The sequence below is a fragment of the Sinocyclocheilus rhinocerous genome, unplaced genomic scaffold, assembly GCF_001515625.1.
Source record: "Sinocyclocheilus rhinocerous isolate Xijiao unplaced genomic scaffold, SAMN03320098_v1.1 scaffold430, whole genome shotgun sequence".
Taxonomy (NCBI): domain Eukaryota; kingdom Metazoa; phylum Chordata; class Actinopteri; order Cypriniformes; family Cyprinidae; genus Sinocyclocheilus; species Sinocyclocheilus rhinocerous.
The window spans coordinates 1,223,434-1,250,947 of record NW_015668442.1 but is presented as its reverse complement, the minus strand read 5'-3'; the positions used below and the strand labels follow the sequence as shown (position 1 = coordinate 1,250,947).

Below are 27,514 nucleotides of genomic sequence, written 5' to 3'. Positions count from 1 at the left end.
TGTGTGTGTGTGTGTGTGTGTGTGTGTGTGCGTGCGTGCAAGAGAGAGGCTAAACATGATTGAGTTTGTCTGGGTCTCTCTGTGTCTCTAATGTGGCCTTGCGTTTCTGGCACTGGGCTGGAGGAGGCAAATGTAATGTGATTACATGGCTTTACGGGCTCTAATAGAGCTCTCTCCAGCACACTGCTTACCTGAGCTCCGGCCAGCAGCACTCTGATAGATTCACCGCAGAGACCCCAGCTGGCAGCGCCAATAAAGAGCCGCAATGTCAATCGCATACTCAGAATTAGAGCGCAGGTGAGATTGAAAACAGGTCGCCCGCTGCTGTTACAGAAACCTTTGAAACCTCTTCGGCTGATGTAACAATGGGGGAAAATGATATGAAGCAACTCAGGAGCTGCACTTTGTTTAAAAAAAAAAAAAAAAGTTGTGGGGAACTTTCTTTGGGTGGACATATGTGGTGGTTGTGATGTCACAGAGCAGTTCATGAATATTAATGAAGTAATTCTTGAATAATTTAAAATGTTTTGATAAATTAATACTCTAAATAATAATATTATGAACAGAAATATCCAAAAGTTTGGGGTCAGTCTCTTCTGCTCACAAAGTCTGAATTTATTTGATAAAAAAATACAGTAAACGCAGTAATATTGTGAAATATATTTGTATATTATTGTAATATATTTTAAAATGTAATTTATTTCTGTAATGGCAAAGCTTAAATGCAAACTTGAAAATGTTGTTACATGTCAATAAAATTAAACATTTAGATATGTATTTAGAATAAAATAAAATACAATATAAATATATTATATTAAATATTTAATAATTAAGATATTTCAAATTATGAATTATTCTTTTTTATTTATTTATTTATTTTTACAGATCTGTCAAAAACCATTCTAATTTGCTGATCTCATGACCAAGTAACTTTCGTATTATATATTAACTACAGTTTTGCTAATATTTTGTGTAAACTGTGATACATTTTTTTTCAGGATTCTCTGAAGAATAGAAAGTTCAATTAAACGGTATATTTTACGTAGAAATATTTTGTAACATTATAAATATACTGTCACTTTTGATAAATGTAATGCATCCTTTCTAAATAATAATAATTATTAAAAGTATAATTTTTTTCCAGCTTTTGAACAATTGTGTAGGTCAATGGATTAACACATAAATTAGCAATCAAATATAATTAATAAATCATTGGTTTTCACTTTTATTATGAGGGTTTCCAGGTTAATCCAACTATTTTTTTTCTTAGTAATTTCCCTAGAATTAATTATGTGCTTACTGCATGAACTGATAGTGAACTTGATAGCGAGCTTTCATGTTCCTTTTATGCTTGTTTAAAGGGTAACAAAAGAGAACTCCTCTGTTCTTCACTGTGCATGACATTGTGGAGAGTTTTCTCCTTGTCTAATGAACCCCAAACCTGAAAGAGTCTCCGCTTCACATGCGGCATATTTAAATGAGTTTGATCCATCTGTAACAGAGATTCTCGTCGCTCACTAACGACAGCTTCAGCTTAGCGAGAAGTTTACCAAACAAACCGCCAGCAGTCTCTCATCCCGGAGCGACTGCAACAGTAGAGATCTGTTTTCTCTTTCATTCAAAGCCCAGACGTTGTAAGTACAACCAAATTTGAAAAGATTTGACGTGCCGTGCGAACAGAGATTTCATTTTCTCTCCGCTTGGAGTGTGATGTGTACACGTCTAATTTCAGCGTCTTGTGCAAGCGTTGACAGACTTGATCAAACCTGAGCTGATCAAAATGGCACAGCGGCTGTCAGCGGCTTTCAACTGCTTTACAGCAGCAGCCTGGAAATGAGTTTTCCTTCTTCAAGAAAGTCTCATTTTCTCTCTCACACACGACCTGGTTTTGTTTTCACTTTCAACCAGACTAATTTATTTGATCAGTGCATAAAGCCGTTCATAACTAATCTGCCAATGTAACGGAGTTGGGCTTTTCAGAATACGAGAGGTTTTTACCTTATGATATGTTCATAGTTCTGCAGATAGAGATCACTGTCAGCCGAGACGGCACAATGGAAATATCTCCGGTTATAAATAGCCGAGTGAGTCTGGTCCTGTTTCAGCTTGCAAGCAAGACGAGTTGCTCACCGTTGAGTGTTTTTATTTAAAGGTTCAAATGCTGCAAGCCTTCATTTTGCTTTGATTTCAACTTATTTCCTTTGGATATAGAAGGAAATTCAACTGTTAGGCTTCTCATCAAATATTTGAGCTGTAACCAGCACAGCGCAGCGGTTGAGACTCCAGATCTGAGGTGACCTATACTGAAGAGGCACTGAAATCCCTTTGAAACATTGTGGAGCTCCAGGTTTTCCGGGGGGATCAGCTCTTGTATCTTTTCTTCAAATTCATTTCAGTATCCTTTTTGCCCTAATTTGATTTTGTGGGCTGAGGCCATTTTTTATTGATAGACAATAAGGGTGGTGAGATCAGAACATTACACAGGATGAATTTGAACCTGCACCTTCACATCCTCAACCCAAAACACCATAGAAAGTGCCTAGAAATTACTCACAACACCTTAGCAACTGCCTAGCAACCAGCAGTCTTTCAGCATGCAAGCAACACTCACATTTTCTTAAGAAAATGTACACAAACACACACACACACTAGGGTGACCATACGTGCCATTTTCCCAGGATGCGTCCTGACCAGGATTTCTATATTGCCTATAATATCTAGGGTTTGGCTTTGTTTGCATGTGCAGACCGATCAGTGTATGACATCAGTTCCTTGTGTTTTCGAAACACTGTCGAGGTACTTTGAATCAAAGCAATATAGAAATCCTGGCCAGGACGCGTCCTGGGAAAATGGCACTTATGGTCACCCTAACACACACATACCTATATATTAGCATTATTACTATTTTTTATTATTTAGAATTAAGATATTATGAATTATTTTCAGACAATGTATCTTAAATATTTGTATAACAAAAAATGTTTCTGAAGACAATCACCTATTGCACCTTTAATTAAAATGTTCTTAATTTTCTAGTCAAACAGTTGTCAGTAGTCATTCATTTAAGCCATTAGTCGACTACTCCCAAGTTTATATTTAGTTACCTAAATATATATATATATATATATATATATCAGGGGCGTTTCCTCCGAGGAGGCAAGTGAGGCAGTGTCTCCTCAAAAAATTGGATGACAAAATAATCAATCTTACAAAAATGAAACAACGCAAACATTACTAATAAATATGACATTGAAAGTATAAAAGTCACTTGTTTTTATAAAGTAACACTGTCCAACAGCGACACCCACAGGCAAAGTTACAGCGGAGGCATGCCTCCCTTCGGCCCATAGACTTACAACAGAGACCCCTTAGTGTGCCGTGACTTTTCTGGGTTTGTAATTGAGATGAATGGGGGAAAATCATGTGAGAGGAGGCAATGCCTCCATTGTGCTATAACTGGATATGATCAGTTATGATTGGATGTGATTGGTTCATGCGATAAATCCCGCCTCTTGTTTTCGTGTGTGCTCTCAGCCTGAATGAAGAAAATTATGGCGTTATTGACTAAATATTAAGTAAACAACTCACCCGCTTAAATATCAGTTCTTTGTGTCACGACAAAATAAAACTTGAAATGGCCTAAAAATGTGATGACCGTGTCAGTTAGTGAGCATTCAGCTTGATGAAATGAAAGATGTATCTTCGTGTCTGTGACAGTGTTTACAGGGCTTTTATGATGATGACCCGAAAATAAGTTGACTATTAAAAAGAACAGCTGAACATCAGTTCACTATTAAAAAACGGAGTGTCTATTTCACTAAGTGCAAATAGGTCGCCTTGTTGGCAGAAACTATTTACACTAACTCCGCCCATCAAAGTAAGGTTACTACAAAAGACGATTGTTAATTATCAAGTTCAGTGGCGTAACGTTAGATAGTAAAGTGCGTGCCGAAGTCATTTTTGATGCGATCGACACAGGTTCGATTCCACCCTTTACCAAACTTTTTTTTTTCTCCATTTTCAAATCTCATATCACATTGGTAGGTGTAGGGAGGGCTTATTTTGTCCCAATATGGTTGCATCCATTTAATAATTTAAAACAATATGTTATTATTGCCTACTGTTTTATAATGTTCTACAATACTAAGGTGCAGAATATTGTTCAAAAATATTGTTCAAATTGTTACTGCCTTTATTAATTTGGAATAAATGTACAAATGCATAAAAACACTATGAAATGTATAATTATTATTTAAAATATTAAATAAAATAAAAATAATGTTAATAAAATACAAAACAGAAAATATATATATATATATATATATATATATATATATATATATATATATATATGTATATTATATATATTAGTAATATATATTAGTATTTATATAGCATTTGTTTTTTATTTGAATTGGTTTGCTTAAAAGTAAACATTTCAAGGTTTTTATAGACATATTTCTCATGTCTGTGAGTCAAGTATTCCCTGAGTTTCGGTTCATTTTTGTGACACATAACAGCAAGAAGTTCACAGAGACTGAGACGGCAGAAAGCGTATCCTGTTTGTTTTCTTTGTTTTACAGAAGCACAACATTTTGTTGATATTCTGAGCATACACAAATAAAAGTAGACCCTTTAAGTCTCGAATGATGTCTTGCTCTTATCTGCATGAGCAAAAATTATGGTGTATTTTAAGTTGTTTCTACTGTTATCAGGTAAAAAATGCCAGTGATCATGCCAGCGCCTCCATGTCAATTTATTTTTAAATGTTTTTTTTTTTATAAAAAGTTTTTCTTCAAAACATTTTACTGCAATCAAAATCTAGTAACTTTACAGAAATATGGATATAATTATTTTCAGAAGGACTTTGGAGTAGGATTCATCAAACTACAATTTCATGAATTTTCCTGATCTTATGGGAAAATGAATCTTTTTTACAAGGTGACAATTTTGTACAATGTGAAAATTTAGATTTATTAAAAAAAAAAAAACATGAATGTCCAGCTCTAGACATAACCATCACTGTGCATTATAAATTTATGTGAATTAGCTCCCGAATTGGCAAAACCAAAACATTTTGATTTTCATTTTATGGCACAAAACAAAAGAATTAGAGTGTGCAATGTTGCACGGTGTTGCATGGTGATGTTGCATAGTGCTCGCAACGACAGGGTCATGGGTTTAATTCCCAGGGAATGCATACACATACACAACTTTTAAGGTACATTTAGCAAAGTTGTACAAAAGTAGTATGAAAATGCATTATACACTGCATTAGATTAGAAAGTGTACCGTTTTTCCGATTTATTTATTTGTTCTTTTTTTTTTTTACCAACATTAACGGCATCAGCAGCAAAACTTCTCTCTTTGTCTGTTTCTCAATTTTTTTTCAAGTAAACTTCATTATAGAACTCTGTTTAAATGTCACTTTGCTTGTGGATTAAAGATGAAACAGTGAATAGAGTGCATTGGCAGTGGCGTGCCTCTGATCGGACAGTAATGCCGCTCTAAGACTGCGGGGTCTGTGATGAGAGGGTTTTCCGTCTTTGTTTTCATAGTTGAGGAGGATTTTACAAATGTGAATTGAGGGCAGATGGATTTGGAACTGAGCTGGATATGTTGGAGCAGTCACGAGGGGTCGGAGCCTTTTAGTGGAGGCTAAAATTTAGGATACCGTTTATCCTAAATTAGTAGGAGAACAGCAAAGGAGAACTAGGCTTTGATGTTTGACTTCTGTGAGAATATTTGAGATCATTTGACAGCGTAGAACACACACACATACAGTATATATTTTGAAAATATTTACATTTATATTCTTATATTTTATATTATAGATAAATATATTAATATATAAACAACATATTTGTATTAATACATGCATGTGTTTGTATTTATATATACATAATAAATATGCACAGTATACACATATATAATGTGTAAACTAAAACTTTTATTTTGGATGCGATGAATCGCGATTAATCGTTTGACAGCACTAATATTTAATTATATTTTAATGAAAAATTACTAAACAAAGTATTTTTCTTTGGAATAACATGCAAAATATTGTTCAAAGCAGGACTAGTAACATGTACAGTGTATCAATAAAATATTCATAGTGTTATGAAAAAAAAAAAAAATTCTGTTCTTTTGAACTTTGTATTCATCAAAGAATCCTGGAAAAATGTATCGTGGTTTTCACAAAAAAATATTAAGCAGCACAACTGTTTTCAACATTGATAATAATAAGAAATATTTCTTGAGCAGCAAATCAGCATATTAGAATGATTTCTGAAGGATCATGTGACACTGAAGACTGGAGTAATGATGCTGAAAATTCAGCTTTGCATCACAGGAATAAATTACATTTCAAAATATACTCAAATAGAAAACCATTATTTTAAATTATAATATTTCATAATATTACTGTTTTTACTGTATTTTTAATCAAATAAATGTAGCCTTGAAAGAGACTTATTTCAAAAACATGTAAAAACAACCCCAAACTTTTAAGACAGTAGTGTATTAAGAAAGTAATTAGGGTCAAGTTTCTAATTGTTTATTACCCTGGTCTGATAAAGCAACACTGTTTAAGGCATTTACATGACCTTGCCAGGATCAGTTTTCCAGCGCTGGAGGGAACTCAAGGAGCAGAAGGCCTGCGATCGGACGCCGAGGTTGCTTTTTTTCTTCTCGATAAATGACTAACACCGTGTCTGCGCCGCAACAACTAAAGTCTGTCTAGTACACTGGACCGTTGAAAATCATTTGAAATTTGTGTCAATACGTCATACATAGAACGCAGCAGCAGTTTTCTGTTGGGGATTTGTCGTGCCGCGCCGCATCCAGTGTAGACCATAGATATGTATGGTGTAGACAGCATCACTGATTATGAGTTCTATAGTATTTTGTCGCGCCGCACCACTCGCGTCTGGTGTAGACACGGTGTAACATTGGTTTTGCTTTGTTTCACAGAACTAATCGTTGCCTGGGTTGCGTACGTATGTGTGGGGTGGAGCTATCAAAATAGGGGCGAGACCCTTTTGGGGTTAGGGGTGTGTTTGTTTTGGTGATTTCAAATGTCAACATTGGCTACCAGAAATCTTACCCCACCTTTAATTATGTATGATAGTCTAATTAAACACTAATGATCAGCTCTGTTTAGCATATTTTACCATATGTAAATAAATTCAGCAAGTTTTCCCCAACAATCAGCACAGAAAACGTGAAAAAAGCAGTGCAAAGTCCATGTTGGCCTACATAAAAATCCATTTCTAAAAAGTTCCAGCTTGATTTTCTGACCTCTGCTGACATTTCATACGCGAGTCTTCATAAACATATCACTGGGCTTTACGAGCCAACAGGCCACAAAGCCACGCATGTCATAAAGCAATCTGTGATATGTCACAATAATAGCTACATTAGATATTAACCCCCATGAAGTTTCATTATCCACTCTTAAAGGGTTATTATGCGATGTTAATTACAGTGTCAAAATCATATCAGCCCTCGACTTAATGAAGCACTTTCACACCCTTTCATTTAAGTGAAGAGCTGCTTTTCAGTTTTCATGCACAGCTCTCTGCTATTTCTGCTCTAGATAGATGGAGTATTAATGTCGGCCAGGGTTCAGCCGAGTAGATTAACCTCTAAGCAGAGTTTGGGAGTGTGTGTGGATTCAGGATGACTCGAAATGCTTCATCATTAGAGCGGATCTCTTGACCCTGATGAAATGCAGTATGTCCTGTGGAGACTGTCCATCACTCCAGACTCCTGCATTGTACATGCTTTTAACTCCTTTCATATCAAGGAAGACTACTCAGATATGAAGTAAAAGTCTTTCTTTGCATTGAACAGAAAGCATTTTATTATATATATCACATTCTTTCTGTGCAATGAAAATAAAGATATATCTTTCTACAAACTGCATTGTTGAACCAAGAGCACAAGTGACTTCTTTGACGTCTTTCTGAATGAGTGTTTCAAATTATTTGCTCAACTGATTCCTTCAAAACACTGATTTATCCAGTAACTAAACAAGGGACTCTCTTTATGAGTGAGATTTAAATCATTCAGTTAACCGATTTGTTCAAAACACTGATTCTGTTATTGAAAACTATTATGACACTATTTACTCTGCTGTCTTTATGAGTAAGTTTTTGAATAACTCATTACACCTGATTTGTTCAAAACACTGATTCATTCATGAACAAAACAAATGATTCTCTTTTTGAGTGAGTCATTGAATCTTTCAATCAACTGATTTGCTCAAAACAGTAGTTCATTCATGAACAAAACAAATGATTCTCTTTTTGAGTGAGTCATTGAATCTTTCAATCAACTGATTTGCTCAAAACAGTAGTTCATGCATGAACAAAACAAATGATTCTCTTTTTGAGTGAGTCATTGAATCTTTCAATCAACTGATTTGCTCAAAACAGTAGTTCATTCATGAACAAAACAAATGATTCTCTTTTTGAGTGAGTCATTGAATCTTGAAATCAACCGATTCATTCAAAACTCTGATTCATCCAGTAACTAAACTAAACACAGACTAATTAATGAACAAAACAAGTGACTCTCTTTATGAGTAAGTCTTTGAATCTTTCAATCAACTGTTTCATTCAAAACAGTAATTCATTTGTGAACAAAAGAAGTGATTCTCTTTTTGAGCGAGTCACTGAATCTCTTTCATACAACCAATTTGTCCAGAACACTGATTCATCCAGTAACTAAATAAGTTGCTGTCTTCATGAGTGAGTCTTTGAATCTTTCAATCAACTGATTTGTTTAAAACAGCAGTGCATTCATGAACAAAACAAGTGGTTCTCTTTTTGAGTAAGACATTGAATCTTTCAATCAACTGATTTGTCCGAACCACTGATTCATCCAGTAACTAAAAAAGGGCCTGTCTTTAAAAGTAAGTCTTTGAATAATGTAGTCAAATGAATCGTTCAAAACACTGATTCATTCAGGAGCATTGAATTGTACATTGAAGTGTATAAAGTGTAAGTGTATTTAAAATTATATTTGATTCATTCAGGAATAAAACAAGAATTGAGTCTTTGACAGTCGATTTGTTTAAAAACATGGGTTCATAAAACTTTGTGTTATTTTAAAAAACCTTTATATTGCATAAAATGGTTTGTGGATATTTACAGTATATATTTTGTTTCCCATAGGAATACGATGATGGATATGGAACAGCCTACGATGACCAGGGATACGACTCATATGACAACAACTACAACAATCAGGCACCGAAGTAAGTGTGTGTGTGTGTGTGTGTGTGTGTGTGTGTGTTTTGTGGAGGCTGAGCCATCTGAGTCTTCTGTCCGTGTAAAGGGTATCTCTCAGAGCGCATGTGTTATATCTGAAGTTATATCAAGTTATATCTGAACGAGAGAGTTTATTCACAATGTAGGTCAGTGCTCACCTCTCTGTATCGAACCAAAGAGTTTGTGTTGGTCTTCACAGAGCTGGACTTGGAGCTTTGCTGCATTGGAAATTGTTCAGGCTAATGTAGGGGCAGCTCTGAAAGTCCAAAAGAGAGAAGTGTCCGTCTCGCTAATGAATCACTCATTTATCTGGCTTTTTTTCTTTGCAAGGAGATATTTAGTGTTGTACGTCAACTTATAAACACCTGAGTCTTGTGAAGGACAGTTTGACTCATAATTAGTGGACGTTGACATATGACATATTCTCTTGTTTTCTAAAACAGATTATTAGAATGCTTTAGAACAGAACATAATTTGTGTCTTAAGTTGGACAACTAACATTTGTTGTGATATATAAATCTATATAGTGATCTATAAATCTATATAGTTTTTTTGCATATATTTCAATACTGGGCTAGACCATTTTGAAATAAGATTTTCTAATAGTTATATTCTGGATATTCATGTTTATTTAAAGTTTTAATATGCTTCATTTTTTAAATTAAATTAAATTAAATTTTTTATTTCAATTTATAAATATGCATTTTGCATCTAGTTGGTTTATTGAAAGCAACTTAAATTGCATTAAAATATATTATACATTTTATAATGATAGATAGATAGATAGATAGATAGATAGATATATTCTATTATAAATCTATTGTAATATATTTTTAAATAATTTCATTTGTAATGTTTTTATGTTTATTAGACATTTAATACAATATTGAGTTAGAAGATGATAAAGTAGGATTTCATAATAGTGATATTCTGGATATTACATTTCATTTAAAGATATAATATGTTTTTTAAATATTTTTCTTTATTTTTGCATTTTATCAGTTGTTTTTAATCAGTTTTATCGAAAATGACTTAAGTTTCATTAAATATATATTATTCGTTCATTTTTTAAAATACTAACATTATAAGGATTTAAATAGTACTGTAAGTTTCCATTCAAAATAAGATTTTTTCTTTCTATGGTTTAATATGAGGTAAACTCAGCATATTGAGAATTTAATCTCTTTTGTTTAGACCACCATTTTTGATATGGGTCACATTTTAAAGGTCAATTTCCTCCACGGAAAAAATGAATTTGAGCAGAAAATGAGAACTAGCTCTTGACACTTGGTGAACATGATGCTGGATTTCTGATAGTGATAAGATGTCACAGTAATCATCAGGTGGGCTTCATCACACTCTGACTAGCACTGTTCTGTTTCCATGTCAGTCAACAGCTTCTTCCTGAAGTCAAACACTGTTTTAGGAGCTCAAACGACACTTAAACTGATTCGCTTTTATTATTTAATGAGGAATCTTCTGGGGGAGCCTACATATACTTCATTATACAGCAGGTTTCTATGTCCTTTGATTCATAAAACATTGTCTGTGTGTTACTGAGCTCTGGTAGATTTCCTCATACCTCGTCCTGAAGCATCTTTGATCCTGTAATATGTAATCAAGGGATATGTAAACTGGCTTTCCTTTTAATCATAGAATATGTGTTGAACCAGAGGTGGTTTACCCTGCGTCTTCTTAAATAAAACTATATTAAAGACACAATAGGCCTAGTCTCAGATCAGTATTTGGAACCTACTCATTTAAGATCAGTCTCAGTGAATGCATGAAGGCTAGGAATTTTATATAATCTATATGTGCATATAATGATCTATAATAATGTACTGGATGCTTGATAATGTTCCTGCATCATTTAGTCTCACCTGACAATAACTTTCAGTGGTCCACGTGCTTCCATGAGTCATATTCCATGTACTTATGGAGACATTTTGATAATTGGCATCAAAAAAGATGTCAAATAACTACTTCTTGCAGTAGGAAGCATGTGATGAGTCTCACTTCTGATTTTTAGATTAAATTACCGTGATGTTATGCCAATGAGCATGAAGCTAGCAACGCCAAGGTCATGGGTTTGAATCTCTAAGGATGCATGAATGCTAGTCACTTGTAACAAATGATGTCAACGCCATATTGTTTAGTTTCAGTTTCAGCTGTACATTGTAATGCAAACAATTGTGTGTCCTTCAACTTTGTGAACAAGAATTGTTATTATTGACTTACTCCTGGTGTAATTATTCATTGATGTTGCTGGTTGAGGCAACATTATTGTTATTGTGTTTAGAAGCAGTCATTTGAATAAACGCTTATCCTTCTGTATTTAATTCAATACGTACCTCATCCAATACCATTTGAGCTATAGACATGAATTACATCTGAAATCAAGTGACGTGCTATGCTAGAAGCAGCCTGTAAAAAATGTAAAAAAAAATATGTAATTGGAGTATGTTCAAGAAAATACTATTTAAGTATATACTCTTTATATACTATACACTTTCTTTTTCCACTCCATTCCAGTGTGTTGCTTGCCGTTTCTTTGTAATTATTTGTTACATTTACTAGCAATTTCTGAATGAAAATCGCCCTTTTTTAATTATAAACCCTACACCATTTTTTTCAGTAAAGTGTTATTTTAATATTATCATTATATATATATATATATATTATTCCTTATATATGAATATATATATTTTATATATAGATATTTTTTATATATATTATATAGATTTTATATTCCTATTTAGTTTTAATTTAATTTAAATTTAATTTTTCACCTTAAACTTAACTTATTTCAGTTTCTAATTCTCATTTGTTTGTTTTTAAATTTTTCATTTAATTGTTTTATTATATTATTATTACTTAAGCTTTATATAGTTTAATTAGCTTTATATACACACACACACACACACACACAGTTTTATTAAAATTTCGGACTTAAGGTGAAAAAATAAATTGTATAAAAATAAAAGAATATCATCATATTACTCTTTCAACCACACAGCCAATATAGAAACAAAATGTTCAAAAACCTGTTACAAGTAATAAAAAACACAAACATAATTCTACACGTTAAATGAACAGTAACACTACTTAAGATTTTACAGGTTCAACAAAAACATAAATAGATTTACATTACAAAAACATATGCCATTACATCTAAATCATAAAAAACACCATACAACAAACACATTGTAAACATCCATATTCAAAAAATGCCAATAATAGATTTTGAGTAAAATCACATCATGTAGTAGGTATAGTCATAACATCTCATTGAGTAAATGTTCATCATTGAGGCCAATAGAAGAAAAGTCTGCAGAGTATAAATGCAAAAAACAACAACAACATTTTTTTAAAGTGTCATGACATGAAATTTGTCAGATATGACGGTTATAATGGCATTTGGATGCTAGAAATAGGCCGTGTTACCTGTGTGAATGGACGGGGAGTGCGCAGAGGTGAAATGTTCACCGAGGTGACAGGTTTATCTCACAGGAGCATTAAAAGGGTCAGAGGTCAAACTTATGAGTTTTCATGAAAAAGCCTTCGCTGTGTGATTCTCCCAGGTGTATCACCTTCTCGTGTTGCGGTCCAGAAACTCCACGCGTGTGCGGTCGCAATCCCTGTGGAAGTGCTCAGGGGTGCGGGAGTGTGTCTGACAGCATTTAAACTGCTCGTCACCTTCTTCAGAGTGCTATAGAGCACCATATGGCCCACACATACACACAGAATGTCAGAGCGGCTATAGGCCTCCGCAGAGCAGTTTGTTTTGGAAAATGTCAGTGCGGTGAGTTCTGAGACTGCTGCTTTTCAAAGGTTAGCACTGCTTCTGGAGACTCGACTCTGAGAGTTTAGATTTAGAGGGGAAAAGAGCAATTATAGCGGCGACTGATTAGAAATTCCCTCTTAGGAGATTGATTGATTGGGAGTTTTTCCTCACCACTGTCGCCTTTGGCTTGATCTCTAAGGGTTTTGTAAAGCCACTTTTCTTTATAAGCTGCTTTGGAACAGCATGTGCTGTACAAATAAACTGAATTGAATAACTGATGTTTGCAAACTTCTTTTATTTAATTCTTTCTGTAGTAATAGCAGCTAGGCAAGTATTGGATCACTTTAGGATTATTAGCACAGGCCTATAATTGTGCCTTCTGGCCAATAGAAGTATTTTTATTTACCCTTTTGTAAGTTTGAGAACTTGAAAAGTTTTGTCTATCAGTGATAATGCAGTTTTTATTTTCAGATCTTTGTAGTGACTCTTAAGTATACATTTAAGTGAATTTTTATTTGTTTTAAGTTTGTTGATTCACAGAATTAACAAATGAACAGAAAATAAAAATGGTTCATTCACAGTTTATTTTTAAATGTGAAATTGCAAGCTTCTAGTTGTATTTGCACAAATAATAATAAATAAAATAAATTAAAATGTTAGATTCAAAAAGTTAGATATTCAAGGAATCATTTATCTTCTAACGTCTTTTAAAAGATAGTATAAATGACTGTGTTTTTCTGATACTGTATCTGTCTGTTGATAACATGATGAAATGAATTAATGTGGACATTTATGTATATCTGTCAGGGTTATGTTTGGATCTGGTAGGGGTCTAGCACTGTTATGGATCTTTGTGGGTTCTTTATGGTTTTGGTTTGGATCTGGTAGGATTCCAGCATTATTATGGTTCTGGTTTGGATCTGGTAGGGTTCTAGCATTATTGTGGATCTGTGTAGGTTCTTTATGGTTCTGGTTTGGATCTGGTAGAGTTCTATCATTATTATGGTTCTTTATGGTTCTGGTTTGGATCTGGTAGGGTTCTAGCATTATTGTAGATCTGTGTGGGTTCTTTTATGGTTTTGGTATGGATCTTGTAGGATTCCAGCATTATTATGGTTCTGGTTTGGATCTGGTAGGGTTCTAGCATTGTTGTTGATCTGTGTAGGTTCTTTATGATTTTGGTATGGATCTTATAGGATTCAGGCATTATTATGGTTCTGGTTTGGATCTGGTAGGGTTCTAGCATTATTGTGGATCTGTGTAGGTTCTTTATGGTTCTGGTTTGGATCTGGCAGGGTTCTAGCATTGTTGTGGATCTGTGTACTGTAGGTTCTTTATGGTTCTGGTTTGGATCTGGTAGGGTTCTAGCATTATTGTTGATCTGTGTAGGTTCTTTATGATTTTGGTATGGATCTTGTAGAATTCAGGCATTATTATGGTTCTGGTTTGGATCTGGTAGGATTTGAGAATTATTGTCGATCTCTGTGGGTTCTTAATGGTTTTGGTTTGGATCTGGTAGGATTCTAATCTTGGATCTTTGTGTGTTTGTGGTTTTGGTTTGGATCTGGTAGGATTTGAGCATTATTGTGGATCTGTGTGGGTTCTTTTATGGTTTTGGTTTGGATCTTGTAGGATTCCAGCATTATAGTTCTTTATGGTTCTGTTTTGGATCTGGTAGGGTTCTAGCATTATTGTGGATCTGTGTAGGTTCTTTATGGTTCTGGTTTGGATCTGGTAGGGTTCTAGCATTGTTGTGGATCTGTGTAGGTTCTTTATGGTTCTAGTTTGGATCTGGTTGGATTTGAGCATTATTGTGGATCTCTGTGGGTTCTTTATGGTTTTGGTTTGGATCTTGTAGGATTCTAATCTTGAATCTTTGTGTGTGTTTGTGGTTTTGGTTTGGATCTGGTAGGGTTTGAGCATTATTGTGGATCTGTGCAAGTTCAATCACATTATACATTTTTTGTATCACATATTTTACAATTGTCTTTATTTTTCCATTTTCCAGCAACCAATACAATTTCAGCTGAATTTTAAGAATGGATGAATGATGAATTTTGATTTTTTTTTTTTTTTACAGTTTTTACTACTAATATATACATATACAATGAATAATTTAAATTGATTGTATTCATTTATTTTTTAATCAATAAATGCACGTTTTATAATTTTCTATTTATTTATTAGCAATTTTAGTTATTTCAAATTATTTTATTATGTATATTTTTTTAAATAATAAATTGGTAATTCAATTCTTAGTTCTCCTATTTCTCCATAATTGCAGGCTAGTTTATCAGTCTAAAAACTCAATCTAGAAATCTAGATCTTGACTCTGTTGCTTTGTGTAACGTGTATAAATACTGCAATAGCAGATTAAAATAATGGACCAATATCAGAAGACTAAATTCAGCTCAAGGAGGAAAATGGTGTGTTCAATGAGACAGAAGACATCTAAAAGAAAATTAGCAGGCATAACAATTCAAAACCGGCAGTCTAATGAATCAATATAATACATTTACAGGGTTAACCGCCTACCTGCAGCAGCACAACACATCGACTCCCACACACACACACAAACAATAGCGCGCAGCCATATTTAAAGGGAAATGACGCGGCCTCTATGCAATACTTGCATCAATCTCGCGATAGCGTGAACAGTAGGGAGTCGTGAGAAGAGAAAGTAAAAGCAGGAAAACCAGGGTTACATTTGTTTTTCCGGTTCTTTTGATACTGTAAATACAGAAATAAGCCGTTCCACACCTGATGAAGAGGAACATTACAGAGTTCAGCTCACATCTCTGCTGGTCGCGATTATCACGATTGATCACTCCTCCGCTCGAAGCATCAGACTGCGACGGCTTTCTCTCTTTTCTACACCTGTCTTCCTCTCTCTTCTTTTACTCTCCAGTTTTGTCCTCTGTCCCACTTTCTCTGAGCTTCTTCAGACAGACACGCTGATATTTTAAATTTGTTTCGGCTCTATTTTAGAGGTTTGTTGTCTTCATTCTCGTCTCCGTTTTCTGTCTCTGTGGACCTTTGGTTCTGTTCAGTTCTGTTAGCGAGACAAGAAGACTGTCACAACCTAAAATTAGATTAATTTACATCTTTGAAAAGAACACAGTGAAATCTCTTTCGTGTCTGTTGCAAAGTCACAAGCATTTGCAGACCTGCAGCTTGTTTGAATAGACAGTGACATACAGTAATTTATGACCAACAGGATGTTATGCTTATATTTGGGTCTGAAAATTGCATTTTTCCTTGTATATAAAGAGACCATAAAAATGGGACACATAATTATTTGCACATGGCATATGGTGTGTACAAAACATGCTAGACATAATAAATATACATTGAATGCCCTGGAAATTCAGCTTTGAATTGGTGCAGAACGCTCAATAGAGGACAAAGGCCTGTGGTTTTCCACTGGGTCCATTTTTAGCCTGTAAAAATGGATTTTATTTCAGTCTCGTCTTGAATGAACAATCTTAATTGTCAACCATTATAAAACATGCATGCTCTACATGCGTGTTCACTTAAAGTAGCGTCCTATTTCAATTTTGGCCTGACCTGTTCCTTTAAGGAAACTTTGTGACCGATGTATGGATAACATAATTAGCGCTGTGTGGTGTTTATTCCCCTTTTTGCCCTCTAAACTCTTTGAGCGTGAGCGAACGCAAGAGAATGAGGCAATAATTAGTGATTAGTGATAAGCCTCTCACAGTAAATTAGACCAGCGAGACTCTTCACAGTCGCCCCACTACTGATTTACCAGCTGTGAAAACAAGACGAGAGAAGGAGGAAACACAGAGATCACCTGGGACATGTAGTACATCATTCAGATTTAACCCCACCATCTGTTTAACAACATGAGAGAGAGAGAGAGAGAGCAAGGCCCTCTTATGAATGTCAAGTCAACGAGGGCCTGTCCTCAGGAAACACTCACTTCATCAAACATTTGGGATGTGCATATCGTGTGATGTTTTTATTACATCCTTTAAACTTATTTTACTTATAAATAGACTTAAAAATTTGTTTAAAATATTTTTAAAATATTATTTATTTATGTATTTATTGTATTAAAACAAAGAATTATTCTGTAAATTAAGAACTATCAAGAATAATTTCTTGCTCACTAAAAATTAAATTAGGAAGTTAGTGCCATTGATCATGTTACTCTTTGTAAAGATGGTCAAATGTTCTTGCTTCCATTTGAATCATTTTCAGATCATGCTTAAGAACAAAATCATCATGTTTTGTTCATGCCAGCTCCAGTCAGAAAATCTAAATTAATTACAAAAAAATAATAATAAAGCACATTCCATGACACATGTTTCACTCCAATTGTTGTTGAGAATGAATTTGTAGTGAACTGTTGTGTTGATTTAAAAAAGCAAAATCGAAGCATTTGTACTGTTGACCCTACCAGTTGAGCCACCAAATTAGAGTAGATTTTCCTGCAGAGTAGTGTTGTAATTTTTTGTTTACCTGTAGTAAAACTCCAGAAAACACCTGTCCGGTACGTCATGGTTTTCAGATCTTTGTGACAGAGTTACTCAACAGCGATTCTCAGATATAAGCGATCACTGAGAAACTGAAGTGTTTCTGTACGGCATAGTGAAAACCTGATGTTTGAACAAGCCAATCTGTTATATAATCTGTTTGTAGAACATCAGATACACACTGAGTGTTAGTACACTACACCGTGTCAGTTTTTGCTGGCTAAGCATGGCTATGTGTGCGAAAGAGAAGTACATAATGTATCTTATTTCACAAGAAATTGGTTATAACTCTTAACACACCTTGCTAGTACCAGGTTGGACCTTTTACATTCCGAACTGCCTTAATTCTTCATGACATAGATTCAATGAAACATTCCTCAGAGATTTTGGTCATATTGACACGATAGCATCAGACAGTTGCTGCAGATTTGTCGGCTGCTCATCCTTGATGCGAATCTCCCATTCCACCGCATCCCAGAAGTGCTCTACTGGATTGAGATCTGGTGACTCTGGAGGCCATTTGAGTACAGTGAAATCATTATCATGTTCAAGAAACCAGATTATTTGAGCTTTGTGACATGGTGTGTTATCCTGCTGGAAGTATCCATCACAAGATGGGTACATGTGGTCATAAAGGGAGGGACATGGTCAGCAATAGTACTCAGGTAGGCTGAGCATTACACCACCAGCGGCCTACACCGTTGATACAAGGCAGGATGGATCAATGCTTTCATGTAGTTCATGCCAAATTCTGACCCAACCATCTGAATATCGCAGCAGAAATTGACACTCATCAGACCAGGCAACCTTTTTCCAATCTTATATTGTCCAATTTAGGTGAGTCTTTGTGACTTGTAGTCCCATCTTCTTCAATGTTCGACATTGTCTATGTTTCCATCCACCTATTTTTATGCGCATTTTGGAATATCGCATAAAAAAACGCTGGATGGAAACGCCAATATGCGCGTAAATTCTAAAAATGTGCGAAAAAAACATTGTGCGCACAATTGAGTAGGATAAAATTTCTATCCAATAAGAAAAACCGTGCATAACCTACAAAGGAAACACATTTACCGAATAAATTTCACCATGCGCATCAAAAAAGTAATGTGTCTTTGCACGATGGGATGGGATAACTTGACTAACCAGCGGACTGATCTTGTTGCACAGCATCTGAAATGTTGTTTTAGTCGTTCTGAAATGCCTGAGCAAAGTCTGTCATCAAAGTATTTCTGTATAATTAATTATCCCTGCGTTCCCAAACAGCAGTTTCCGTCTCCGAAAGCAATGACAGCATTTATTGTGTTTCGTCTGCTCACTCTGAGGCGCAAGTAATTCATCATTTATGAAAATTATTATATTAAGTGGCTTCTCCTACTTTTCTTAGTGATATTTAGTGCCAGTTTAGCAGGAAGTGATGATTTTGTTCTGTTTGACTCGTTGGATGGAAACTGTGCTTTATTCGCAAATGTTTTATGCGCATAGGTTAAATTTGAATCTTTGGATGGAAACGTAGCTGTTGTTGTGCGTTCAGAGATGTTCTACGATGGTTGTAACAAGTGTTTGAGTTGTTGCATTTGTATCAGCTGGAAGCAGTCTGGCCATTATCCTCTGACCTCTGGCATCAACAAGGCTATTACGACTGCCGTTCACTGGATGTTTTCTCTTTTTCCAACCATTTTCTGTAAACCCTAGGGATGTTTTGCGTGTAAATCCCAGTATCTCAGAAGTTTTTCCATTCTGATGCTTGGTTTGAACCAAATCTACATACCTAAATGCAATGAGTTGCTGCCATGTGATTGGCTAATCAGATATTTGGCGTTAATGAGCTGTTGAATGGGTTTACCTGATAAAGTAGCCATTGAGTGTATATCTCCGTCTCCGCTAGGGTGTCAGATTTCAACAATGTCTCAAACTGTGCTCAGATTTTCCAAGATACCTGTAATCAAAAAGCCAGAGATCTACTCTCCACATTTATTTTACACCCCTGTACTCTTGTAATGCATGTTTACACTCGTCTCATTTGTGTCTTTTTATTTCTCCAAAGCATTTCTGATGTTTGAAGTTAATACTTAAACACGGCGTACTTGATAACTCCATTAAGTCTCCTCTGAGGAGTGAAATGCTCCTCTGGGTGATTGTAGTTCATTCGACAGCATGTTTGCAGTGTTTACACGTGTGTGTTGCTAATTGGAGGGAATTGGACTGTGTGTGACTTAAATGCATCATCATTTCTGCTAACGCTCTACCTCGACTGGAGCGAGCCGAACAGGGTAATTGAGTAGAACAGAACAAACTCTGCGCTGGAGGAGAGGGAGAGAGCCGAATTAAGGGAAGAAGGAATATTGACGATGTGTCAGGGAAGAAATTAAAGGTGTCTAACTAGGTTTGAACCCAAGCTGGTGTTCAGATTGAGGAGAAGAGGTTCTTTATGGTGTGAAACACGCGGAGAGAGATGCATCTGGCAGCAGGTTGTGAAGTTGACTGATGCATTACTGAACACAAAAGCTTTAGGTCTCTTCAATTTCACCTCATGCGCAGTGGAAATAGGGAATTTCTCCCGGCTTTCACAAGCTTCCTGAGCTTGTGTGTGGGAATAGTGACCATAGTTGTTGGTCTTCATACTGCAATCCCAGCACAACCCTCTCTCTCTTTTTCATCATATCTTCTTCTCCCTGGAGTGCAGACACATTTTAAGCGTGAAACTAGCAGTAACAGCAGGCTGCCGATTGGAACCTCTGCGTGAGCTTTGACATGGGATTTCCTCTCTGCATAACAACCAAGACACTCTTTTTGCAGCCACTTACACACTGTATTGATGTATGTGTGAGTGTCTGTTGTGAATGAGGGAATGAGTTATGATTGGAATGAGGAGTTATAGTATTATGATCAGAATAAGGGGAGAAATTTTGATAGAATGATTGGAATGAGGTGAGGAGTTATAGTAGCATGATTGGAATGGGGAGGAGATATAATATTGATATTGACTGAAGAAGAAGAGAAATGATGGCATAATTAGAATGGGGAGGAGTTATAATATGATTTGAATTAGGGGAGGGGTTTTAAAGTATAATTGGAATGAGGGGGAGGAGCTATAGTTTTAAGATTGGAATGGAGAGGAGTTATAGTATTTTGATTGATCCAAGAGGAGTTATGATGGCATAATTAAAATGGTGGCAGAGTTATAGTATGATTGGAATACGGGGAGGAGTTATGATAGAATGATTAAATGGAGGAGGAGTTATGATATTATGATTGATTGAAAGGGAGAAGTTTTAATAGTATGTTTGGAATGAGGGGAGGAGTTATGATAGTATGAATGGAATGAGGGGAGGAGTTATAGTATGATTGGAATTAGGGGAGGAGTTTTGAAAGTATAATTGGAATGAGGGGGAGGGGTTATGATAATATGATTAGAATTGGCAGGAGTTATGATAACATGATATGACTGAGGGGAGGAGTTATGATAGTATGATCGGAATGCAGGGAGGAGTTATGAGAGTGATTAAATGGAGGAGGAGTTATAATGTGAATGGAAATGGGAGGAGTTATGATAGTATGATTAAATTGAGGAGGAGTTATATTATGAATGGAAATGGGAGGAGTTATGATAGTATGATTGAATGGGAGGAGGAGTTTTGATAGTACGATTAGAATGAGGGGGAGTTGTAATATTAGGAGTTGTAGTATTAGAATAAGGGGAGGAGTTTTGATAGTATTAATGGAATGAGGGGAGGAGTTATAGTATTATGATTAGAATGGAGAGGAGTTATAATATTGTGACTGATTCAAGAGAATGAGTTATGATGGCATAATTGGAATGGGGGAGGAGTTATGATAGTATGATTGGAGAGAAGGGAGGAATTATGAAATAATGAAATAAAGCATAACTGGTGCATGTTGCATTGCAAATGCATGTTAAACTCACAACCCATGCAGAGATTGAGCTTGCTGCATTCTCTGTGACACAACCGAAAAGCATAATGAGCTGCTCACATGAACACAGTGCTGTGCTTCACTTCGAAACTTCGCAGTATGACAGAGTAAATGTTCTTAAATCACTAATGACTTTAAACCTTTTGCATTTTGATAAGTGCACTGCACCATATCACTATTTAAATTTTAGTTTGATTGACAGATGCTTCACCAAGGCAACAGCACAAAACACAATGTTAGAGACTTTTTATATTGTTTAGACAAGTGTAAAATATTTTTTGTTCATTATGGAACTGTAGTGGGACAGATTACGCAATGGCCGGCTGCCACATTAATGGGAAACACTGAAAGCAGTTATTATGAAAATGATGGCAGGAGTTATGGAAATTATTCACGTGACCGCTACCGCGGTAAACTAAGCTTTTTTATAACCGTCTAACAAAATACTACATTAATTCAGCATTAATTCAGCTACACTTTTCTTATTTTCTCCACAACAAATGGCCAAGCAAGCGCAAACACTGACAAGATACGCGATACAGAACGAGACCAAACGCGATATCAGCACGTCTCCACACAGTAAACAAAACAAGCGTTTCCTAGCAACGACAACTGCACTACACACTAATGAGACAAGTAAATACACTTACAAGCTGCTTTTAACTTCCGCTGATAAAGACTGCTTCTCTCAAAGAGTATTTCTTTACACTGTTTTCTGCTGGCGCTTGAACACACTTTCCTTATTTTCTCCACAACAAATGGCCAAGCAAGCGCAAACACTGACAAGATACGCGATACAGAACGAGACCAAACGCGATATCAGCACGTCTCCACACAGTAAATAAGAAATTAAGGAAGCTGATATAAAACAAAGCATGAAGGACTTGCTATAGAATAGAATAGAATAGAGTAGAATAGACTAGAAACAAAATGTCAAAATCTGAAGAATCCTCAATAGTGAAAGCTAAGAGAACTGGAGAGCATCTTTTTATTTTCCAGCAAGGCTTCTATTTCTCATGGCGCCATCCTTACTGAGGCCAGTGGAATTACACCGGGATATGGTTCACAGTCAGTTGTGATTGACACTGGACAGCTCATCTGAGGGCCTATGGGAAAAAAACTCAATTTGGAGGCAGAAAGGGAACAGAGACCCAGGAGCAAAACTTCTGAGACGTAGGAATGAAAGGAAGGCGCACTGCAAATCTGCTCGGAAAATAGCTTCTCCGATGGGTTACTCTGCTTCACGTGGCTGCTGAGATGTTGCTTTGTCAATTTAAATAGGGAGCAGACAATGTCAAATAAATAAGCAGACACATGCCTTGAACTCTCATCACCTCTTTCTCGCTTTCGTTTCCTCTGTCCGTATATAAATGCACATACAAAACACATACAGTGCAAACTGAAAGTTTTGCTTTCTTTTTTCTTTTCTTTTTTTTTGGACAATGGATCATTAAAATGGATCATATTTACAGCCAGTCACACAACATTACTTTTATTTTGCTTAATAAAATTACAATGAATAGCATTTAAATTGTATGCATATATTTTTATATAGGATTGGTCTGAATATATGTCTAATTTCTGAGATTTTTAATTACATTTCTGTACATGAGAAATCATATATACCCTGCACTTTACATGTATATCTTAAGAAAGCCTTTCTAAATTTCTGTCTCTCATTTCTTTTTACAGTTCAGATGATTATTATGAATACAGCCATGGTATCAGCGGAGAATCATATGACTCTTACGGTAAGAGTTGTTTTTTTTTTTGTTTCATAATACTTCCAGTTAGTGCATGAACTTTGAGTCTGTCTTTTGCCCAAAGAACGCAGAGCTCCTGCTGTACAGCTCTTGTCATAAATACTGCTGGCATTGCAAGGCTTTTGGTTGCAGTGTATTGTATTTACATCAACAGGCATTTACAATGAATGTTGAAGGGAGACAGGTTCGGATGCAGCAAAAGAATCAAAATGCTGTCGGACACGCGCTCTGTGAAAGGCAAACAAGTTTGCGGTTACGGACACTGTAGGTACAGAATAGCATAAATATGGCAGAGATATCTGAAGAAGAATTGCAATTCTCTGAAACTGCTGATGTAGCTTTTGTAAGCTCATTGTCCAAGCAAAAAAGATAAGACGTGCCATTGTATTTCTCAGCAGCTAGAATATTAATGTGTGTGTGCTTTTAGTGTGTATGTACAGATGCATTTGTGGGCAGTTTCTCAGATTGATGCATTCGTGTGCATGTTTACAATTGTATTATTTATAAGAGATATTTGTAACAGAATCAAAACCTAGTTTTGTTCAGCATATAGTTTTAAAACTTTCATTTTATAGGTTTCTTCAGGTCAGTTTTATGTCCTAGAAATTTTTGTTATATGAAGGCTATGTTAAAACTTTGGAAAGTTTTACCATGTCTTCATTTTTTTTCTGCTTCCCAAATGCCTATCTATGTATAGACTTTATTTATGTATAGACTTTACGATTTTTATTTTATGTTTTATTCTTGATCCAGACCCAGATGTTACTTTTAAAATATGTACATTCCTCATTAAAATACAAATTATCATAAAGACATTATAAATATGAATTGTTATTTTAATACTAGGTACTATGTATTATTTCTACATTTTAATTATATATTTTATTATATAATTATAAATATAGTATTACATATTATTATTTTAATACTAATTATTATTCATTAATTATGTATTATACAGGTGCATCTCAATAATTTAATACACGAGTTTCACAATTTGAGTTGAATTACTGAAATAAATGAACTTTTCCACGACATTCTAATTTATTGAGATGCACCTGTATATACAGTGGTGACCAAAATTGTTATAACACTTGTCATATTTAAGAGGTTTCAGTTGTTTTTGTTGAAAATATAAAAATATAAAAGTTAAAAGTGGATAAAATCAGTACGACTTCATCTGATATTTGATGTGCTCAGAGCAACCATCTGCATGTTTCATGAACATTATGAAATTAAATCATGTTTTGGAGGCAAAAAAGGTCAATATTTTCAGATCTGTCAGGGGTTCTAACAATTTCATTATAAATAAAATATTAATTATTATATTTTACAAACTATGATTTAAAAAATAGTAAAAGGGTAAAAAAATAAAAATCATCAGTGGTGACATTTCCACCTTAACAAAGAAATGTTCCCGTAATAAATATAGACATGTGATGTAAGTCTTTGTTTATTTATCTTACACCAGGTTCAACAGTAAACCTTTCTAAGGTTAAGAACTAGCAATAGCGGTGCTTGTGTTATCAAACTCAGTAAATAAATATAATAAAGCACAAGGAAATGAGATGTAACAATGTTAGATGGCTTGTTTGGACATGACAGAACTTTAAATTAGACTACAGAACTGATTTGACAAAAATGGAAATGGCTGTGTAATTGCATCTTAAAAGTGACTTTACATTTTCTCGTTGTCTTTCACATTTCCTCTATGTCGCTTTCCAGTCGTTTGTCACTTTGCGACCACATTTGAAACACACAGCTCTACACTGACACACACATAAGCAATCCATAACACTCAACTTAACACGTTTCCAGGTGGTACAACGCATAGACAGCTTGACAGTTCAAAGGAGATCTCCCTATTATCTGGCTGATGCACATCCTTGTTCTTTCTAAACGCAAGGACAGTGCGCATGAACCCTTTTCTTGAAGCCAGCGCAGGCTAACCTGAGATTGACAGCTCTCTAATTAAAGATTATTGGCTACGGCTCCCAGTCTGAAAAAAACGAGTGACTTTAGAGCAACGGCCTTTGTGCCTTCCTGTCCCTAAGAAGAGCTGAAAAAGAGCAAGATCACACAAAAGCTAGCATCGATAGCGCTCTCGTTCATCGACACGGACGCTCGTGAATGAGCTCTGCTGTTACGCTAATGGCGGCGGTAACCTCTCGCTCGAGGGCACTCCACTAAACCCCTTTCAAGTGGCTATTTGATCCTCTGCTGCAATTAAAGTTGTTTTGTTCTTTCTGAGGTGAAGGACAAAGGCAGGATAGTTTGGGGACGTTTCTCTCTGATTGTCAGTGTTATTTGGGCTAAATTATCAGCGGTGCCATGAGCTCGGAGAGGAAGATAGTGGATGGTGTCGTGACTCTTGGGCTTTGTTATTTTAAAGATTGATGTTGTTGTGTAAAAATCACATTTGAAGGGGCTTTGGATTGCTGCATGTTCGACAGCAAATCACTGTCAGAGTCCTCTTGGGAGGAAGAGCAAAGAACCTTTTTAACACACACTCACAAAGAAATTACACTCTACTGGCGGACAAGTGAATCTCACAGAAACACACTCAACGTTGCATTACAGCAAATAAATCAATCAATCAATAAATGCTAATTATTTCAGTATTTTCATACTTTCATATATATATATATATATATATATATGAATTTTTCAAAAATGATGACTTGAATTTTAAAAATTATAAGGGGCTACTGAAGAAGTAAAGTCATCATCAAAAGATTGATTATTACATTTTGGAAACAAGAGTAAAAACTTACTAAAAATTACTTTTTCAAAGTTAGTTAAGACAACAATGTAATAACACAAAATGTAAGTCAATAATGTAAGTCTACTTAATGCGAAAATCTCAATAATCCTGAAAACAAGCTTTATTTTTTTTATTAAATTATTCGATTTTTGCATTGTGAAATTATTATATTTTATTAATATATTTCCATTCCATTGCAGTATGTCCAGATTTAATTCAGATATGAGGTTTTTTTTTCTATTATTGTCTGATAGCGGATTTTCACTTTTTTTTTATTGTAATACATGGTTTTTTAAATAATGTCAGCATACAAGTAAATTAAAGGCAAGTATTGCAGTGTTTTAATAATTTACAATTTAAATTGCATGTATTTTTTTACACTGCGAATGCATCACAATGCAAAACAGTCTAATTTGTTTTAAAATATGCTTATTTTTTTCATGATTCAGAATATTTTTTATTTCTTTTTGGGGTGAAATATGATCTGGGCATATTCTTGACAGGTTTTCGGCACGCCATCAAAACATGACAATTGTAATATTTTCACCTCATTTCAAAATCTTGGTTATTCTGTTCAGCTTTTTTTTAATGTCAAGTTTCATTAAAATTACTGTAAATTGTCAATTTATCACATGGTATCGACCATGCAATATACACAACCATCACATACCTATTTCATTGACTAAAATATATTAGAGTATGCATTCAAACACGTCACTGTTAGCCTATGAAACATGCATTTGCGTGAAGGTCTCACAAATGTTGTTCAGCGTTTAATGAGCGTGTTTCACTACAGACTGCACTAATTAAAGCATTCTAACAAGGCCTGAATGACTAATGAGCTTTCTGACCTTTGCTCTTTGTCTCCCTCTTCAGGCCCGGAGGAATGGACAAACAACCGCAACAAGGCGCCACCAGCAAGGACAAGCAAAGGAGTGTACAGAGAGCAGCCGTATTCCCGGTTCTGACCTGCTACAGTCCTTCATGTGCCCTCCCAAGTAATGGATTTTCTATGGACTCTATTTCCTTTTTTGCAAATAAAATCAACCAAAACGACAAAAATAGCTGATGGGTAAAATTACGTTTCTGTGGAACTGATTCTGGACGACCCCCACAAACGGAACATTACGGATCACTGGATTATGTAGTTTGAATCAGAGAACCAATCAGAATTCAAATAGACCTACTTATGTCGGAGGGAGGCGGGCACTAGCGGTTAGGGGCGGAGTTATATGAGGAGTACGATGTTTAGATTTAGCAGGTCCATTTTTGTAGATACTTTTTTTTTGATGGGTGATCAGCTTCAATGTGTCCCTTGTAAATTTTACCTTTAACTAGAGAAAAAAAAAAAAGTAAAAGAAAATCTCAGTGCAAATGTTGTTTTCCTTCCTTTCTCTTTTCTAAATGGAAAGTTCTTCAGCGTTAAAGGGCTTATAGGAGCATGTCGTGAAAAAAAAATGATTATGTGCAGTTTCAGTTGCGATGAGAAAAGC

General features: G+C 35.2%; 1 protein-coding gene across 1 annotated transcript in view; it reads left to right on the top strand.

Annotated features, from left to right (window-relative positions):
• Positions 1–27,064, top strand: part of khdrbs3 (KH domain containing, RNA binding, signal transduction associated 3) — a 155,355-nt gene extending 128,291 nt beyond the window's left edge. Inside the window, exons 7-9 of the mRNA XM_016545914.1 lie at positions 9,180–9,262; positions 23,187–23,245; positions 26,898–27,064. Coding sequence (XP_016401400.1) covers positions 9,180–9,262; positions 23,187–23,245; positions 26,898–26,989 — 234 coding nt within the window. The 3' untranslated portion in view covers positions 26,990–27,064. The remainder of the gene's footprint in view (positions 1–9,179; positions 9,263–23,186; positions 23,246–26,897) is intronic.
• Positions 27,065–27,514: the final 450 nt, after the last annotated feature.